Source organism: Gadus chalcogrammus, chromosome 8 (assembly GCF_026213295.1).
Source record: "Gadus chalcogrammus isolate NIFS_2021 chromosome 8, NIFS_Gcha_1.0, whole genome shotgun sequence".
NCBI lineage: Eukaryota > Metazoa > Chordata > Actinopteri > Gadiformes > Gadidae > Gadus > Gadus chalcogrammus.
In genome coordinates, this window is record NC_079419.1 from 7864721 (window position 1) to 7883891 (window position 19171).

Genomic DNA, 19171 nt, shown 5'->3' on the forward strand with positions numbered 1-19171 from the left:
AAGACATAACAAGACATAAACCGATTGCGTGGCCAGATTTATCCCCAAGGTGTTTTGAGGGCATCTCTGGGTCTGATGGGGGCTAATAAGCTTAGCACTTCAGGTGTATTGTCCGCCATGCTTACAGGCCAGGTTTGCTGAGGGTAAAACGCTAAACGTGTGGATTACCTCCCACACATCCCTTTAAAGTGCTGTATAGCCAGGATTTAGCTAATAGGATCCTGGGGTGGGACAGGGTGGGGAGCTGGCTGGCCAGCCCATGGGCAACAGATGTACGGGGCAGACGGCTCCTGGGCTAACTGGGGGATTACAGGGCCCAGATTAGACGGTTTTCTGGGGGGGATTTCCACGAGGGCCATGGGGGTAAAATCTTCCAAGTGCGTTTGTGGATAACACTGTTATGCCAACTTCGCATTGCTTTACATAAACAAGGCCCGGACTATACGACGTCCGTAGTGTTTCCCACTACAGTATTAATGCATACATCATGAAATGAATAAAGAGCTCTATTGAAATAGGAGCCAAATGCATTTTGTGCAACCCTGAATCTCCTCTCGGGGAAGCCAGACACTCAGTGGCCTGGGATTAGGCAGAGCTACATTATTGGGCTGTCGTTTACAGTATCATATTGGCTAATGGGATTTACGCAGTGTTGGGAGCTAATTGGAGGTGTCTAAGAAGACTCTGCCGGTGTACACAAGCTGCTGGCTCAGCCAAGAACAATGAGGTGTGTGCGTGTGTGTGTGTGTGTGTGTGTGCGTGTGTATGTGTGCGCGTGTGTGTGCGCGTGTATGTGTGCTTGTGTGTGTGTGTGTGTGTGTGTGTGTGTGTGTGTGTGTGTGTGTGTGTGTGTGTGTGTGTGTGTGTGTGTGTGTGTGTGTGTGTGTGTGTGTGTGCGTGCGTGCGTGCGTGGGTGCGTGCGTGCGTGTGTGCGTGCGTGCGTGCGTGTGTGTGTGTGTGTGTGTGTGTGTGTGTGTGTGAATGGGCCTGGGTTTGTTTGTTTGTGCCAACAGCTTTGTGAAAAAAAGTGACACGATTTCCCAAGCTGTTTTATTCACAAGGATTTAATTGTTTCTAATTTGCTGCAAACGGTTTCATAAAATAAACAAGCAGGAAGTATGACACAATTCAATTCTTTGCCTGAATATTGTTTTGAAATTCTGCTATGAATTTGTGCCTTCTGCTTGACAAGAGTGAAGTGAGAAATAAAGACAATTAAAGTCACCAGCTGTTTTTTTCAGTAGGACTTTACTCAGTTGGATTCAATTCGGTTCGTCGATATGAATAGGCCACATTCGAATAGCTCTCTCAAGCATAACATGCGCCTCCAGCTATTTAATGTTTTAATCTCTGCTGCACCCTAGTGTTAGAAATAGGAACTCACACAGGGAAAAAATATATATAGTTACTGTAGAGCTGTGCTGTGTAACGTAGCCTGATTGAAACAGGCTGAAGTAGGCCTTAAGGCATTAGAGACATACGAGTTGCAGATAGCCTACATCTGCTAAACAGGATCAATATTTGATCTGTTTGTGTCTCCCCTTCACCTCCCCAGGCTTCGACCACTGTTTGACGGAGGGGGCCGTCATGACACCGCGGGAGCAGCTGAGGAAGATGACTGCGCTGGGTGAGCAGGGGGCGCTGGATGAGAAGCACTGGTACCGCCTGGTGAACGGCATGTCCGCCGGAGGTGAGACAATTGCCTTACAAATGTTGTCTAACAAATGTTAACACCTCAGATCCAAGAATCTGGCTGTTAAGTCAACATGTGTTTGTGCAACAACTTTTTTGTACAAATTTTGCTTGAAGGCTGTTTATAAATTGAGCCACGCATTGTTTGTCTCTCAGGGCACATAGGGCAGCAGAGATTTTTCTACACCTTCTGGCTTCGGGCTGTTCTGAAGCTGTTCTACTTTTACTGCACTGTAGCTATAGTTGCCTACTCGCTGAGCTACATCATGGGGGGGGGGATCTCTGCTTGTTCTCCAGAGCTGAGGCAGAGGCAGGAGATGATCATGAGGAACCAGATGGCCATGGCTCCACAGATACTCAGCCAGGGGCAGCAGAGAATGCACGGGGTCCCCACACAGTTTGAGCCCCGCTTCATGGAGAGGTCAGTTCCGGCAAATACTGCAAGAATTCGCAAATGCTGTACACGCAACATTGGTGCCAGTGGAGACTTAAGTGCAATGCTGAGACTTAAGTGCAACGCTGAGTTTGAAAAGACCGAAGTGGACTATAGAATAAAGTAACCACCAGAACATTGCAATTGGCCTCCATGCTGCTTTCTACTGTTTGGTAACCCTGGTTACTATGTTACAATTATATTAATATTTCTCGCCTTTGGTTGACAACTCTCATGTCACTCTATCTCTACAGGGAGATGGTGCCCCCCACAGAGATGGTATCTTCTGAAGCCAGACAAATGCACATGGGAAACCACCTCGGCCAGCCACTCATGCCACATGCCAACGTTCATCCTGGAAGAAACTTTTCAGGAGCAGGTAATGGTGACTCTGCACACACACTTTGCCTCGTCAAATATAGACCCTCAAGCATGGGAAAAAATCGTTATGAAGTGTTAATAATCCCCATCAATCCCCTGCCGATCCCTTGGGCCGCCTCCTCCGTGTCTTGTCCGTCTCAGCAGGCTATGGCTTCTTGCCCTCCGAACCCATGGAAACTGTTGCCCGGCGACAGGAGCTCATTCATAAGCAGAACATAGCCAGGTATTGTGCAGCAGCATAACTCAATATTCTTCATAAAGTCAAACCAGCTTTCCACAACTTGACTTGAGTCCAAATGTAATCCAAGTGACTGTCAATCCGAAACAAATGTCAAATTCGAACAAACTCTATGAACCTCTATGAACTCTATGAGCCTCTATGAACTCTAAGAAACACCCTACGGCTCATCCACTGCATATCGCCGCCCTTGCGTGTGTCCAGGATGGAGATGAACGCCATCCTGCACCAGAAGGAGCTGGAGAACGCCCACCAGAAGGGGCTGATGGGAATGGAGAACCCTCTCATGTACCAAGCCAACGCCATGGCCTTCAGGGGCCGCCAGCGCATGCCCGACGGCCACGACGTCTTCGTGGACCGGCCCTCCCTGGAAGACCTGCACTCCAACAGCATGGTCATGTCTTCCAGCCCCTACCCGCCCATTGGCACCGTGCATCGGGAGCGAGGGCGTCGGGTGGGGAGGCGGCCCGCCAGCCACAAGAGCACGGAGAGCCACATGGCCAGCCTGAAGGGCCACGTCGAGGATAAGGGCGTGGAGCGGAGCCCGGGGACGGCGTCTGGCGAGGAGAAGGACGCGGAGGCAAAGGGTGACGCGGGCGAGGAGGCCGCCGCCCACAAGACGCACCTGCCCATCAAGATGGAGTCAGAGCTGTCGGCGGCGGCGAGGAAGAACTACAAGGACGCGGAGCAAGGCCTGAGGAAAGCCTGCGGCAACGGCCAAGACGGCTGCCCGGACGCGGCCAGCAGTGCGGACAAAGACATGGCCGGCCAGTGCTCGGCTTTTCAGGACAAATTCATGTTCCCCGCCGCGGCTGGGAATCTCACTGGGGTACCGCACATGTTCCCAGTGCCTGGTCTCATCCAACCTGGTACGCATCCATTAAATCTGTTTACATGTATGCCATTGTATTCTAGCACACCGATTCAACGAGTTCATGTCCAATTGTTGTTTTCAACAGGTCAGCCCAATCTCTATCTCAATGGGGAAGAGGCCTCCGAAAACATGAGGAAATGGACTGTGGATGACGTTTCTAATTTCATCCACAGCATACCAACTTGCGCTGAATACGCCCAGGTCGGTTTGGTGTGCGGTCACTTGTTGTTTGAGTGTTTTGTGGCCTTCTGATATACATAAACCTCTTTATTGAGTTGTATTAAAGCAAAGTGCTTTCATGCTTCAGGTCTTCAAGGACCACATGATTGATGGGGAGACACTGCCCCTGCTCTCTGAAGAGCATCTCCTGGACACGTTGGGCCTCAAGCTAGGACCCGCCCTCAAGGTCCGCTCCCAGGTATGGAGAAAGAGACTCATGATAGGAGACAACTGTGTTTTCACTGTGATCTGGTTAGGGATCAAACAAAACGCTGAAGTGCACCACAAGGACACTTTTACTGTGCTGGAACACTAGTTATTACAATGACGAAGCACTGATTGGCTCAAATGGGTGCAAGTTGATGGAACAAACTGTCCACTTACTTTTGATGCCGTCTCTCTATTGGCTTGAGCATTAGGTATTGTGGAACCTTTTATTATTATTTTGGAAAAGGTGTGCATTGGCAAAAATGTTGGCCTTGTTGTGGTCTAAAACCTCTGGCTAAAGAACCACCGACATTGAGTGGTATTTAACACGGTCTCCTTTGTTAGAAAAACCCCCCCTCCCCCTTCAGTTAAAATATCCTAGAACTGCCACGTTGCTGACGTGCACATGAAAGAGAGCGCCGTTGTTCATTGATTATTGATGGAACACGGTTTCTAACGGACGCAACGCTCGCTCTCCCTCAGGTGTCGCGGCGCCTGGGCAGCATGTTCTACATGATGAACCTCCCGCTTCCCGCCGCCGCCGCCAATGCCGCCGCCGCCATCCAGGCCGCGTCCGACAAGCCAGGCGACAGGTCGTCGGAGGTCGGGTCGCCCGTCGCGTGCAACAGCGAGGAGATCATGGGAAGCCCGAGAGAAGCGGACCTCCTCAAACCGGAGCACCTCAACGAGACGGAGAACCACTCCCCTCCTTCTGCGAGCAGCGAGACCGCGTAGATAGCGTAGGAGAGCCCGATTTGCGATGAGTTCTGTATGCTGTTGTAGGCCTGAATGGTAGGCCTGTTTGCTGATTGGTTCATGAGGCTGGTGGATGTTTTTTACATACCTGTTTATAATCTGCTTTTATCGGTTTTACTTGTAATAGACTGCACATCTTGCTATCAGGGATAACTCACAACAAACATCATATGTCTATTTTGTTTGCCACAGTACTAAAAGTGAGGTAAAATGACATGTATGCTATTTTTAGATACAATGGGAAAAGCTTTTTATATATCCGTAATATTGGTGTTCACAAAACCGTGAATTATTGTACCATATATACTATTCTGTGTTTAACTCTTTATTGACGCTGCTATTGCTCTTTTCTCATCGTTTGTACAGAATTTGAAATGATTACATATTTTTTAAGTCTTTGTTTAGGATGATGAAAAGGATTTTTACTGTTTGGAAGTGAAAATCAATTAAATCAATCAATTCAATTGGTTTCCGATGTTTGCATGTGAATAAAGACTTTTTCTGTTTAGCATCCTGAGTCAATCTCATTGTTCATATTCTGATATATACCCCAAGAATAAATGCATGCCTTTAAATAATAAAATAAATTCAATATCATGAAATAACCTTGTTAATGTGGCTTGTGGAGGGGAATTTATAACCTATATTCAATAATTAGTTGTTAATAATTACCAACTGATTTGGTGACCACAAATACCAATAATTATTACTTATTGTAAGTCGCTTTGGATAAAAGTGTCTGCTAAATGCCCTAAATGTAAATGTAAATTAGTTGAGTGCGACTCCGGATAGTACTCACAATGCGCATGCGCGTACACGTCAGAAGAAGAGCTGAGTTGGAGGATCATGGCGGAGCGCAGGAGGCACAAGAAGCGGATCCAGGTAACATCTTTCCCCTAAAGCCTCTTGCGGGCGAACCAAGCGACAATTTATAGAAACATACACGACTTTACAAACGTTCTCATGACATATCACGACCACAACCAGTCCAAGTGTTTACCTTCTCAGGCGAATAGATGAGCGTTGAGCGCACAGTATAGCTAACTACGCTAGCTTTAGCTGTTTGGACAAACTGTGCCAATGTTTTTATTTTTGAAAACTTGTTGAAGCACGTTTAGGTTCCCACAAAGAGCCTTGAAAACGCCCTGGGGTTCAAAATGCGACAGCCGCCGCTTCAAGCTCGCTAGCAGGCGGTCGGACTGTCCAAACACAAGACAAGTGCATCCATTTCAACTGGTTGGAGAACGTTAGCCCGCTAATCTGCGTCAGATCCTTCCCTCTCTGCGCTACACACGTTAATTACACCGCAAATAAACAACTCTTCAGTAAACACCGGCTACAGCTGCAGTGCTAACCGCACAGAAGGAAAGACGAGGCCTAAGTCTCACAGATCATGGCAGATAATGATCTTCATTAGAGAACGTCAAACGTGTTACTTTGTAAAAAATACTTAAGTCAGGATATCGGAAAGAGGCCATTGCATGACATGCCTGCATCATAACGAGGCCGGCATTATACAATAGTTAACATGTGTTGGGTTGCACAACAGTACAGCTACAGCCTCTCCTAGTCTCTATCTATCGCATGGTCTGATACAGGGGAAGAGGTCTTCACGAAATGAAGCATTGCTATTCATTTACATTTTGAGGTGGTTGGTTTTCTTGTTTACATTGTGGCTGCTGTGTTATTTCGTTATTGTGACATGTTTGCGTGCTGCTTTGCACTAAAATCATCCACATTAATGTTGTGTTTGGTCCTAATACATTTTTTGCACGGTGCAGCAGTTTCAATCAACTGTTGTACATAGTTTCTCCTGTGTAATACTAGCCAACTAGCTTTGCATTCTGGGGAAATGGCCAAGTGCTGGCAAGCTGAGCTTGCTTTGTGGGCCCCCTGAGAGGGCTGTGTGTGTTGGTGTGTGACTGGTGTTTGACATAAGGGAGTAGATTCAAGATGATATCTGTGCGTTCTTTCCAGGTAGAATATACAGCCGTAGTCACAGGGGCCCTAACGGCTTCTGTCTCGCTCCCTCTCCCCCTGTCGCTCTCGCTCTCTCTCTCTGTCTCGCTCTCCCGCTCTCTCTCTGATGCCTGTGTGTTGACATGCAGAGCACCACTTCAGGTTGGCAGGCGGATGCTGGTCTTGGTACATCCACAGAGAGAACCCCACATCCCTGCTTTTGCCCTGATCAGCAGCTGTCTGTTAGCACCCGCTTGTGAACTCTACTATGCTGGCTCTCAGCATATAGACAGTTCAGCTAAGCTGACAAAGCACCTTTTTTTTTTTCTTCTTCCATTTCCCATGTGAGCAAAATGAAGATGTGACATGTCCCAAATTGTATCGATTACTGTGTCTTTAACGGCCATAGGGTTTCTGCTGCAAAGTGGCTTGTCAGTGAAATGTCCTCACTTAAATATAAACCCAAGAGATTCTAGTTTATTTCCAAGAGGATAGAAGTGATCTTTGATAGAAGTGGTTGGTATAGTATGAAACCGTATCAATACAGTGATGCCACTATTCTGAGTCCCTTCCTAACATTTCTTAGGTGCTTGTAGCTCGAAATCGAATAGTATAGCAGATTGTAGGCTTGGGTGGTATCTTTTTTCACCTGGGTTTATGACGGTTTTTGTGTAAACAATTAATAAAGCTGAGCTACTGGTGAAAAAAGTCATTGTATTATGTATGAAATTGTCTCTATTCTAATATGCAATATACCAACATCGAAGTCTTGCTTGCTTTTAATCTTTAATACATCTGGCCTATAGAATTATGAATAGGACATAAGCGCCCTTCTTCCATAGATTTGGCCCAAATCGCAATAAATAGGTTCTACTTGTGCAATCGTGTTTTTTTTTTTTCAGAGTCAGCAAGTTCCACTTATGTACACATGGAAAGTATGTTTAACCTGGATTATATACAGCCTATATACGTTACAACCAGACCGGAGTTCCACTGGAAACGCTGTTTTTCTACAGCTTTTTACTGTTGTAGAGCTATTGGCATGCACTTCTAAAGAGCAATTAAATGTAATGTATCCACATTAATGGTGTTTGAGCTAGGCTACTGTTTAGGGCAGTGTACTTTGTCATTAGCCTCTTGTGTAGAAACAATAACCGAACGATGACCAGTGCTGCTAGCTGACCGTCTCCATGCCTGATATAGTTCTCTAGACACCTTGGCCTCGTACCGGTGATGGCGTCTTCAGTTCCCTGCGTCAAAACGCTGTATTTCGTAGCGTCAATATCGGTTGAATATCCAATATCGTTAGAACTTAAACAATTATATACTTTCAGACATGAGATGTGATTATTTTGATACACCACCACAAGGCAGTGTGCTGCTATAACTGTCACTTTCAGTTTCCCAGGCATCTCAGTCTGAAAAACAATCGTGCAAATGTGAAGACTGTACTTTGAACTATTGAATTATATATCCTGCTTCAAAACATTGCCAAAATACATATCAACATGATAAAACATTTATTCATAAGATGTCGGGGGGAAAGAAAGAGGTGCGTTTGTACTTTTGACTGTATTAAATTTCATACCTTCTGTACTTCTAAATTCCTTGATACTGCCCCAACCTAGCATGAAGGATTAAAGAGGGCAATAGACATCTAATCATATTCAGTGTTTCCCCTAGATTCCTTTTGTAGCAGTGCTGCTGTGAGTTGGTAACCTAGCAACGCTAGGGGGGGGGTCTGTGGGCATGCAAATCTATTGAAAAATAACCCTTTAAATGGTTACTTCTGGTGAGAACTTTTGAGAAAAATTGACCGATTGAGCTTCCAGTTATGACACAACAACCAACAGTCACAGACCGCGGTATCCGCTGAGACCAGATCAGTGTGCAAATGTGCCTCAAACCTGAGAGAAACATATTTAGTTATTTGCTAAAAAACAAAAAAAATGTGCAGAGGTAGTGCGCCGCCGCTGAATGCCTATAGGGGGAAACACTGAGTCGTCAGTGGGTATGTGAACGGACACTGGTACATTGTTGTGTGTGTGTGTGTGTGTGTGTACGTGTGCTCCTGCAGGAGGCGAGTGAGCCCACCAAGGAGGAGAAGGCGGTGGCCAAGTATGTCCGGTTCAACTGCCCCACCAAGTCCACCAGCATGATCGGCCACCGGGTGGACTACTTTGTCGGTCAGTCCTCTCGCCACCTCTTCATCTCTCTCTTTGTCGCACGCGCACGCACGACTTTTCTCTGCTGATCAACACTACGGCACGTAGCCGTGTAATAAACGGGATAATGTATAGAACGTCGCCGGTCACTTTCGAAAATAAGCCTCTTCAGGGCGAACAGGACACCGACGCGCAGCGGAGGTGTCCTGTCAGGGATTATTTTCCCGATAATGACCGGCGTTCTATACATTATATTTATGATATTATATTAATTTAGCAGAGTAGGCCAAATGTTGGGTTGAAATCGGGCTCGGGCTCATAATTACAGGGCACAACAAGTAAACCCCCTCAAGCATTTTTTGTTAGAAATAAAAGTTTATTGATCTTCGAGAGGGTGTACTTGCATTATTATGTCGTTATCATTATATTAGTTGAAAAACGGCAATATTATCGCAATAATTTTAGGGTAATCAATCACCCAGAAAAACTTGTTACCGTGACAGGCCTAACCGAGCCTGGTATTGCAGTCTGATACCATACAACATCAGTGTATGGGGGGGGGGGGAAGCCCCACTATATAAATATTTAACACCAGACCATATACATGCTGTGATAATGGCCGTAGTCTGTGCAATCAGGAGGAGTTACCACAAAATTATGTTTCAAACGTACAATCTGGTGTTACAGGCCCCACTCGACTGCCACAGTTTAATCCTAGTGGTTGAAGAGCAGAAGAAGTGTTAGATGAATTGAGTCCGATGAACTACCACAAATCTAAGTAGGACAAAACCTAAGTTGAACAGCTGAAGAGGAGGATGACTGTCTTTAATGTGCTCCGCTGCTTTATTTTGGTCTTTAGGGCAAACCTTCTGTTTTGGGGGGTCAGTGTCCATTTTATGTAGATTGTTATAGATTCTTTCTTTTATCGCTTCTCCATGGCTGTGACGCATCATATCAACAGCTTCTGGATCCCCTGTTTGTTTTAGTCCTCCTATCCAAGTAATAGCAGGTGACTGATCCGGACACGTGTCTGGAAATGCTGTCCTTTAATAAGCAGAGCAGACTCTATATGGTCACCTGTATCATGAAGGGACAGTTACATTGTGGTGAGCTATGTAAAACGTACATGAGGGCAACATGCTAAAGAACAAAGTTGTGGCTCCAAATTCAGTGTTTGGAATGATTGAGGCATTGATTTCCATTTCCGGTTTTAGCGTTGAACGATCACAAAATTAACATAATCGAGTTTTTCCAAAAAAAAAAACGAGATTTCTTTTATTTATTTTATGTTTTATAGAAAGGGCAAAACAGCTGGATACATATCTTTATATTATTTTTGATTGGAACATTTTCTTTTAGACCATTTTGTGTATTTTTTGTTGTATAGTTCTCAGTTCCAAAGGTTTTTTTAGGAGAGAAATGCTGAATAAATACAACATGTTTTCAAACTTAAAAAGGATTGTTTGATCGTGATTTCAATATTGACCAAAATAATCGTGATTATGATTTTTCCCATAATCGAGCAGCCCGAACCGCCGTTATGCATAGGGATGCACCGATTCCCCTTTTTCCTCAGACCGCACAAGTGCTTACATTTGGGCACTTGCCGATTCAGAGTACCGATGCTTAATACCATTACAGTTTAAAGGGCCAATGAACCCACTGTTTAAGCACAACTTGAGTTCTTAAATAATGCGTTTTGGGGCTGAGAGGTCTAGGAAAGAGGGGGGCGTGTTATCGCCATGGTTACGGCACACGGCAACTTTGTCCTACCTTTCTTAGTACCTTTTGTTGTGCATGATGGGTGAATCCCTAGACACGCATGTCTGAATGCGTCCTCTCTTCCCTGATCCTGTGTCTAACCTCAAAACAACGCGCTGCTCCGCGCCGTCTGCCCTGCAGCCTCCAAGGCTGTGGACTGTCTGCTGGACTCCAAGTGGGCCAAGGCCAAGAAGGGCGAGGAGGCCCTGTTCACCACCCGAGAGTCGGTGGTCGACTACTGCAACCGGTAGGCCGTGGACAGACCTCGCTGACACACAGCCGCCCTCTGTACGCCCTGTTTGCTCTCATTTCAGACCCAATAACTGGAGTAATGTCACATCGGGGATGTGCCCAGCATGAATGGTTTTCTTTGTGTTTGGATGTGTTTTACAGAGATTTAGTTTAAGATCTGTTTTAGATGGTTACACTGTCTTAGACATGTAGTTTAAGGCAGTTCCACTGTCTCAAAGAGATGTGTTTTTAGAATGAATTAGGTTATGTTTTATTCTTAGTAAACATTTTCAAAGTGTGTTGTCTTAGGCCAGCTGTACGTCTGGTGCCTCTGTGCCAAAACGGGCCAAAGCAAACACAAGGCCATCTAACTGGCACACATTTGATTTATAGCGGGAAGCATGCCGTCTGTTGTTGTTTGATCACCTGTCTGCGGGAACACATGACCTTGAGCCACCAGAGTTATCAGAGGTGGGGGAGGGGGGGGGGGGGGGGGGTAGTTGTATTAGCCACACACCCCTGGCTAGAACCACTCTCTAGTATTTCTCAGTTTCAAAACACTTAAGCAGTAGCATTATTATTTTATTTAAAATCAATCGTCATGTCTGCACTATGCTGGCAATAATTGATGTTGCGCACTGTTGCCAACTCTTCCAGTCAAAACAACCCGTGGTTGTCATTGTCGTTTCTGCCAACAGGTTTAATGAGCGTGTCCTAACTGGTGTACATCAGTGATCGCCTTCGCCTGCATGCAAAACACTGCCAACACTCAAAGCCCCTTCAGTCCTCCGTAGTGTGATTAGTTACGAAATGCTTGTTTTTGCTTGATAGTAAGTGCCTCAAAAACACGTGTTTAATCAGTGGTTTATGTTGTTGTTGGTAGACTCCTGAAGAAGCAGTTCTTCCACCGCGCTCTCAAAGTGATGAAGAAGAAGCCGGAGAAGGAGATCAAGAAAGAGAAGGAGAAGGAGAAGGAGAAGGAGAAGGAGAAGGAGAAGGAGAAGGAGAAGACCAAGGGGGACAGCAGCAAGGAGGAGGAGAAAAAGGGGAAAAAAGACAAAGAGAAGAAGAAGGACTCTGATGAGGCTAAGAAGGAGAAGGGCGTACGTATACACATTGCTGCCATTTTGATTCTAAACTCTTTACGCTATATCGTCTACTTGCTGCTTCTCGTACTATAACACACACTGCACATGGCAAAGGAATGCTAAAAGAAATACACTCGCATGCCAAATAGTCATACCTGTATTGTTTTGTCTGTCATCTTATCTAACCTTGTATCTGTCATCTCATCGTCAAGTAGACAAATGATCCAGATCCAGATCATCTGTCACCATGACCCCTAGCGATGGGCCTTATGAAGTTTCCATTTTGTCATCCGTTGGCTTGGGCCATTACTGACGGGCCTTTGAAGGTTCACCACTGCATGTGTGTGTATATGATGTGTAACGGCGCAGGGGTTGTGTTTTCTCTGCAGGACGACAGCCCCGGCTCCCCCAAGAAGAAGAAGGACGCGAAGAAGAAGTTTAAACTGGAGCCCCACGAGGACCAACTCTTCCTGGACGGAAACGAGGTAGAGAGACACTGAGAGAGGGAAGGGGGTGAGAGGGAGAGAGAGAGGGAGAGGGAGAGGGGGGGAGAGAGAGAGAGAGAGAGGGGTAGAGGGAGAGAGCGCATTTAATGCACACCTCAAGTGTTCAATTGCATGGTAAACCTTCAGCGTTGGCACTGAATGTGTTCTCGTAGAGAGTCGAAGCGACAATTGACATTGACTCAGCGCTGAAGGTTCTAGATGAACTCTGAACCCGGGGAAAGCCGACCTCTTGAGATGACTTATCTTTGACTTTGTAAACGTTGGTCTGCCTCGCTAAGCATCAATGCATGAGTATTTCCTCCCTGAATGTATATGTATGAGTGAGTCAGTTGGCCGGCTGATTGCCCTGTACAGCCAGCCAAACCTCGCTTTTGAAGCCCATCAGCGCGTTGACCGCTTAAGAATGGACATTCAGTCGCTGTAAAGAAGACCACAAAGGCATGAGAATACCGAAAGCCCATCGGAGCAGCCGTGGATGATTCATCTTGAGCCTGCCTCGGTAACGCTCTTCCCCGCTGTCCACAGGTGTTTGTGTGGATTTACGACCCGGTCCACTTCAAGACCTTTGCTATGGGGCTCATCCTCGGTGAGTCTGTGTGCAGAGGAGTGGGCTCTTTAAAGTCTCTGTGCCCCCCCCCCCCCCCCCCCCCCCCCCACCGCTGGGTCCTCAACGTTGGGTCCTCAACGTGTGTGTGTGTGTGTGTGTGTGTGTGTGTGTGTGTGTGTGTGTGTGTGTGTGTGTGTGTGTGTGTGTGTGTGTGTGTGTGTGTGTGTGTGTGTGTGTGTGTGTGTGTGTGTGTGTGTGTGTGTGTGTGTGTCCCTCTCTAGTCATCGCGGTGATCGCGGCCACGCTCTTCCCCCTGTGGCCGGCTGAGATGCGCGTGGGTGTGTACTACCTGAGCGTGGCGGCGGGCTGCTTCGTGGCTAGCATCCTGCTGCTGGCCGTCGGTGAGTAGCGCTGGGCCACACGTACGTACGGGCCGATGTATGGAACGCCGGTGGCGTTATCGGGGAAAACATGCCCAGGCAGGGCGAACCACCCCGAAGGTAGGCTTCAGATAAGCCGAGGTCGCTTAGCAACCGAATGCGCCGGGGTTGATAAGTTACCGGACTGCTTGTGGAGTGGTACGAGAGAGGTGAATCAGAGGCAAGGAATTCACTTTTCGGTCAATTATGCTTAACAACAAAAATAATTGACCGCCGAACATTGGGAAGGTCCATTCAAGTGAATAGAGCAGTCGACAGCATTAAGAAGAGCTGCGTTATGAGCAGGCATAAAGCACTTTGATAAACTAACTGAAGAACGACTATAAAGAACAGGGAAGACCCAGAAATGGAGAACTGTTGAAACAACAGGGTGTTAAAGCTAAGCTATGTTATACAGTATACATGTTTGTGTTTGTATATATCTATTTGAATGAAGGCACATTTTAAAATGATGCTCAGTCATAACGCACTTCTTCTCCTTTTTTATTATTTTTTGAATATGAGTCTGCAAATGAGAAACACTCAGAAAAGGCTTCCTTCTTGTAGAATCTCCTACTTTGAATAAACGTTCTTCAAGCGTGATTATACAGAAAGAGCTTGTTTTTGCATTATAAAATGCAAATTTGAGTGTGTGTGGATAGCAGCAATGTAGACTACTCATTTATGTTAATTTGTATTATGTATGATTTATTTGTGTTATGATTATTCTTCTTCTTAATATTATGTATAATTAATCGGATGATGATCATTTATGATTATTATTTTCATAATGATGTATGATTTTTTGGATGAGGAAATGCGCTATTTGGTGATTGTGATTATGATTCCGATGCATGGTGATTTTTATTCTGAATCTCGACGGCCTCTGACGTATTCTGTGTGTCCGCAGCCCGCTGTATCCTCTTCCTGCTCATCTGGCTGGTGACGGGCGGCCGCCACCACTTCTGGTTCCTGCCCAACCTGACCGCCGACGTGGGCTTCATCGACTCCTTCCGGCCGCTCTACACACACGAGTACAAGGGCCCCCGCTCCAAGAAGGCCTCCGACAAGGCAGACGGGGACGGAGACGGAGACGGCGATGGGGACGGAGACGCGGACGCCGATGCCGATGCGGACGCCGCAGTCACGGACGCCAGCGCCCCGGTGACCTCCACCAACGCCACCAGCAGCAGCACCTCCAGCCCCGCCCCCGCCAAGACACACAAGTCAGACAGCGACGAGAAGGACGGCGAGGAGGAGGAAGAGGAGGAAGAGGAGGAGGAGGAGGAAGAGGAGGATGAGATGGTGAAGCCAGAGTGTCCGGAAGAGTCGGGGGAGGGGGAGGAAGATGATCCCGAGAACAAGGAGGCAGGCGTATCGGGAGCGGCGGGAGCGGGAGCGGCGGCAGCGGTGGCGGCGGAGCGCCACTCGGACACGGAGAGCGAGAGGCGCGAGGAGGACGGCTCGCAGCACAGCAACGGGAACGACTTTGAGATGATCACCAGGGAGGAGCTGGAGCAGCACACGGAGGAGGAGGAGGAGGAGGAGGAAGAGGAGCAGGAGGAGGAGGAGAAAGAGGCAGAGGAGCGAGGAGGCGCGGAGACGAAGCCTCCCGGCTGTTAAAACTATATACTCTATTCTCTTCATCACCAGTCCTCTCTCTCTTTACCTCTCTGTGTCCCTCTGTCTCTGTCCCTTCCTTCGGGGCGGTATCCCCAGGACCGTCCTGCCCCCCCCCCCCCCTGCTGAACACAACCGGTCTCTCCGTATCTCTCTTTCTGTCTCTCTGTACCTTCTAAGACCACCTTCTTCCACTAGACATGCGACCATACAGACCAGGTTTGAGCGAGGTTGGTGTTGGGGGGCGAGGACCACAACGGTGTTAAGGTGGAGCGACGATGACAATGGGGGGGGGGGGGGGATGAAAGATGAAAGAAAACGAGTCGAATAAGGCCCACACAACGGGAGCCTCTTGGTAGAAACCCAAATCTTCACCGTCTTCTGCCTCTGGAAGGGAGGAGGGGGGGGGGAAACTGCCATGTTTTTGTTGCCTGAGGAATGAACCTGTCTCCCTGATCACTCCCCCTCCCCCGCCCACCGCCCAAAGGCCACTTCCTGCCTCCTACATCACTTTAAACGGTTAATGTTCCCGCCTCGCTTTGGTTGGCGCTGCCTTGAGCGGCGTGCCCTCTGGTGTGTTTGAACCATGTCGTCCGGTTCCTGATCTACGGAGACGCGCTGCCTGCTCCCTGCTCCCTCCTTCCTGTCGGTCAGTCCCAGTGTTCCTCAGGCAACACTTGAGCCGAGAGCGGACCAATAGAAACGTCTGTTTAAACTAATCTGAACCGGACCAAATCAGCCTGCTTTCCTCTCCACCCGATCTCCTGCCCAATACCGGGACCCGATCGCCCACCCACGTACCAGGACCTGAACCGCTTCCCCTACCCCGTACCGGGACTAGGTCCCAACCCCCCCCCACCCCTATACCAGGACCCGATCCCCCAACCGAGTGGGGGAGGCCCTTTGTGTCTCTGAAGGTGCTGAGATGAATGAGGAGACTCAGCGGGCCCTCTCTGTAAGGGACTCAGTCCAACATGGCGTCCACCTTTTGATGCAGCTCCATCCCTTTTTTTTTTTTGGAAACTGTGCAGATTAGACGCGATTTCCTTTGATTTCTGTTGTCAGTTAATTGTTGTCCTACATAATTGTCAATATTCCGATTTACAACCGGGGGGAAAATAAAAGAATTATGCCGTCAAAATCTAGTGCCAAATGAACATAGTACACCTTGGTATAATGTTACTATGCATGTTAAGCTCAAAGGATGCATTACGGAAAAACTTTTTCGTTGGGTAACACTTAAAAAATGCCACATCCTAAACCTTTTTGTTTTTCTTTTTAAGCCCAGCAAAGGGTCCTAATATATTCAGTTTGATCTGAAAGACACAAATCAAACGTGTCTGGACTGATTTCACGAGTTATCCCACGCCAACCGATCCATGAGTCCAGTGTCCTCTTTCTAGCTCAGGTGTGGAGAGGGGTGGGGCCTGAGGAGGCGTGGCTTTCTCTTCAGCCCCTCCCCCTGGCTGTAGTCTCCACTTGCCACCTACCACCTGAAATGACCACGTCATCCATTTGAGAACCAATGAGGCGCCCAGTGGTGTTTAGGAGGCGGGGCTACACCTGTGGATCCAGGGTCTGCCACCACTTCCTGTGCTGGCGTCATCTTCTGGCGAGGATTGCTGCATTTGTTTTAGTTTTTACTCACAGCGAGGATAATATTTAATTATATATATATATATAAAAGAATTGTATCATTTCTAAATGGATTTTATTGATATTATATATATATATATATATATATATATATATATATATATATATATATACACACACCTGCATTCAGTCCGAGACATGGTGAAACAGTTTGTTCATTTTGAACAGTAATATCGTCAGTAACAGGAATTGGTTTGGTTTAGTTTACTTGCTTCTGATGTTTGAGTTCCTCCCCAGTAGCAAGCTAATTGGCCAATGAAGGGATCCTCACAAGGGGCTTAATTGTCGGATTGTCGTCACTGTTATTCTGATGCTGTAACGTTGAATGTCACTAAACATTAATGTCAGTGGTATCAGAGTCGTCGCGTCGTTCGATACTGTACAGCAATGCTACGCGTGCCTCCCTCGCCGAACTAGTGAATCATTAATGGGCAGATTGGGCAACCAGTCGCTTGCATTATGTTGACCAACATCTGCAGCTCCCCCCCCCATGACAATATTGCATAACGTGGCGAGTGCTTATGAAAAATGTGCGCGTGCGTGTCTAGACTCTTTATGCGTAGAAACTCCAGACTTGTGATCATTTGAATGTCCAGAAGTGAAATCAACCCCCTTACTTGCTTGACTTGTCATTTTGTTTCTTTGTTTCCTCCCTCACTTTGAACGAACATTGGAACACTCTGTAGGAACTCCACAGCCTCAATTTCTCTCAAAACGCTCGGGAACCTCTTTTTTCAAGCCGATCCGCTCTTCACTTATTCTTATATCTTTGTTTGTTTGTTTCTTTTCGTTCTCGTTTTAGTTTTCATGTCTCTCTTCTTTCTGTGTCGCGGTCTTCTGGAAGAACCGTGCCAGTAGTAGCAGCACTCTGATGGTGTCGGAGCGTTCCATAGACACACAAGCTAATCTGTCCCTGAGTGTCGGTCTGTTGTGTGTTGTATTACTCTATTCTTCTGCTGCTGCTGCTGCTTCGCATCGTGTCGCTTTCTGAACATGTACAGACCCTTCCTGTTGGATCTCTGGTCGGGAAAACAACAGTTTCTCACCCACTTAGTGGTTTTGGATCGACGTCATTTCCCACCCAAGACTGTCTCATGCAATATTATGAGTAATTTAATTGGATGTCTTGAAATATATCTATATCTTATCATTGCAATAAAAATCTAGAAAGCAGCAGTGTCTTCTGATCATTGACTGTTGGGAGTGATGGAAGGAGATATGTTGAGTTGTTGATTTAGATTATCACTGTTTTTACCACCACCAATTAACTGATAATTGATTAATTGTAAAGCTGAGGTGTTAGACACGCACACACATCAAAGTTGTGGTCCCAGTTTTTTCAGACTGCCGCCCACTAATTGCTGACCATTCAGGGCATATCCTGCCTAATTAGTTGAGGAAAGTTGCTGGTCAATTAAAGTTGTAATATTCAACACCTCAATTGCGGTGAATCAAGTCAATAACTAACCTTGTACCTAAACGACACAAATCATACCATTTCAAACGTTAATTACTTTATCCTAAATATCGTATGCAAAAATGTTTGAAGAGATATGGATAAATACATGACCTGGACTAAAACAGGTTAATCCGTTAATATATTCCAGTGACATTAAACAATTCCCGAGATAAGAATGACCATACATTATATGTAATTTTTTATTTCATTCATTGTCTGAACCTGCAGCCAAACTTTTACTCATCCCTTGCATTATTGGATAAAGGTTTACCCAGGATGTCTGAAAACCTTAAAACTAATAGCAAAGATGTAACAGTGCACACATTTGTAGGTGAAAAACAACATTAAGTTGAGGTGCATATGAGAAGTCATGCAAGGTTGTCTTTGGTATGTGTTGGTAGCTCTGAAGTCCCACATGAGGTTTGGTGGCCCCAATGTTTCCAATAAATAAACATATTTTACAAAACACTTTAAACAATAATCCATCTCTTTCATCACACTGGTTTCTAGTTTGCAGCAGCTAACTCAATGTAAGCCACACTTTATTTTCCTAAAGGGGCAGTACAACCAGAGTCCATTGAAACGGATTTGGCGCTGAAAGTCCACAGGGTTAAACAACGGAAGCCAGTGTTGCCACCCCCGCTCTTTGCAAATGGGCCACTTCAGAGTTCTCCATAAACCCCGGCTTCTAGGAATCCGTGTCGTGTTTTCTGACTAAACTAAATGCAATGTCTCGGAATCCTCTCCTTGTTTTCTGACTAAACTAAATGTAATGTCTAGGAATCCTCTGCTTGTTCTCTGACTAAACTAAATGTAATATCTCGGAATCCTCTCCTTGTTTTCTGACTAAACTAAATGTAATGTCTAGGAATCCTAGAAAAAGTGCTTTCCCATAGCAAAATATATATCAAGCTTTCGAGTTTACTCGATAACGATTGGATTTCATTGGATTTATTAGCC

General features: G+C 46.4%; 2 protein-coding genes across 3 annotated transcripts; both read left to right on the plus strand.

Annotated features, from left to right (window-relative positions):
- Positions 1 to 1439: 1439 nt before the first annotated feature.
- Positions 1440 to 5147, plus strand: samd7 (sterile alpha motif domain containing 7). 2 transcript variants are annotated; one of them, XM_056597416.1, is made up of 8 exons: positions 1440 to 1690; positions 1990 to 2113; positions 2380 to 2504; positions 2648 to 2729; positions 2949 to 3613; positions 3704 to 3819; positions 3926 to 4036; positions 4528 to 5147. In XM_056597416.1, exons 1-8 carry the CDS (start codon positions 1588 to 1590, stop codon positions 4777 to 4779), a joined length of 1578 nt encoding a protein of 525 aa, XP_056453391.1. In that variant the 5' UTR covers positions 1440 to 1587; the 3' UTR covers positions 4780 to 5147. The 2 variants fall into 2 exon arrangements, with proteins under 2 accessions (XP_056453391.1, XP_056453392.1); XM_056597417.1 differs by having other exon boundaries at positions 2651 to 2729.
- Positions 5148 to 5599: 452 nt separating this feature from the next.
- Positions 5600 to 18711, plus strand: sec62 (SEC62 homolog, preprotein translocation factor). Its single transcript, XM_056596583.1, has 8 exons — positions 5600 to 5682; positions 8837 to 8945; positions 10827 to 10932; positions 11800 to 12019; positions 12394 to 12489; positions 13036 to 13096; positions 13339 to 13458; positions 14387 to 18711. The coding sequence occupies exons 1-8, from the start codon at positions 5647 to 5649 to the stop codon at positions 15097 to 15099; spliced, it is 1461 nt and encodes a 486-aa protein (XP_056452558.1). The 5' UTR covers positions 5600 to 5646; the 3' UTR covers positions 15100 to 18711.
- The last annotated feature ends 460 nt before the right edge of the window (positions 18712 to 19171 follow it).

Coding starts and splice junctions, on each gene's coding strand:
- samd7 (XM_056597416.1), top strand. CDS start 1,588: ATGACACCGCGGGAGCAGCTGAGGAAGATGACTGCGCTGGGTGAGCAG. Junction 2,505..2,647: donor AAGAAACTTTTCAGGAGCAG/GTAATGGTGACT, acceptor TGTCCGTCTCAG/CAGGCTATGGCTTCTTGCCC. Junction 3,820..3,925: donor CTTGCGCTGAATACGCCCAG/GTCGGTTTGGTG, acceptor TTCATGCTTCAG/GTCTTCAAGGACCACATGAT.
- sec62 (XM_056596583.1), top strand. CDS start 5,647: ATGGCGGAGCGCAGGAGGCACAAGAAGCGGATCCAG. Junction 10,933..11,799: donor GTGGTCGACTACTGCAACCG/GTAGGCCGTGGA, acceptor TGTTGTTGGTAG/ACTCCTGAAGAAGCAGTTCT. Junction 13,097..13,338: donor TGCTATGGGGCTCATCCTCG/GTGAGTCTGTGT, acceptor GTCCCTCTCTAG/TCATCGCGGTGATCGCGGCC.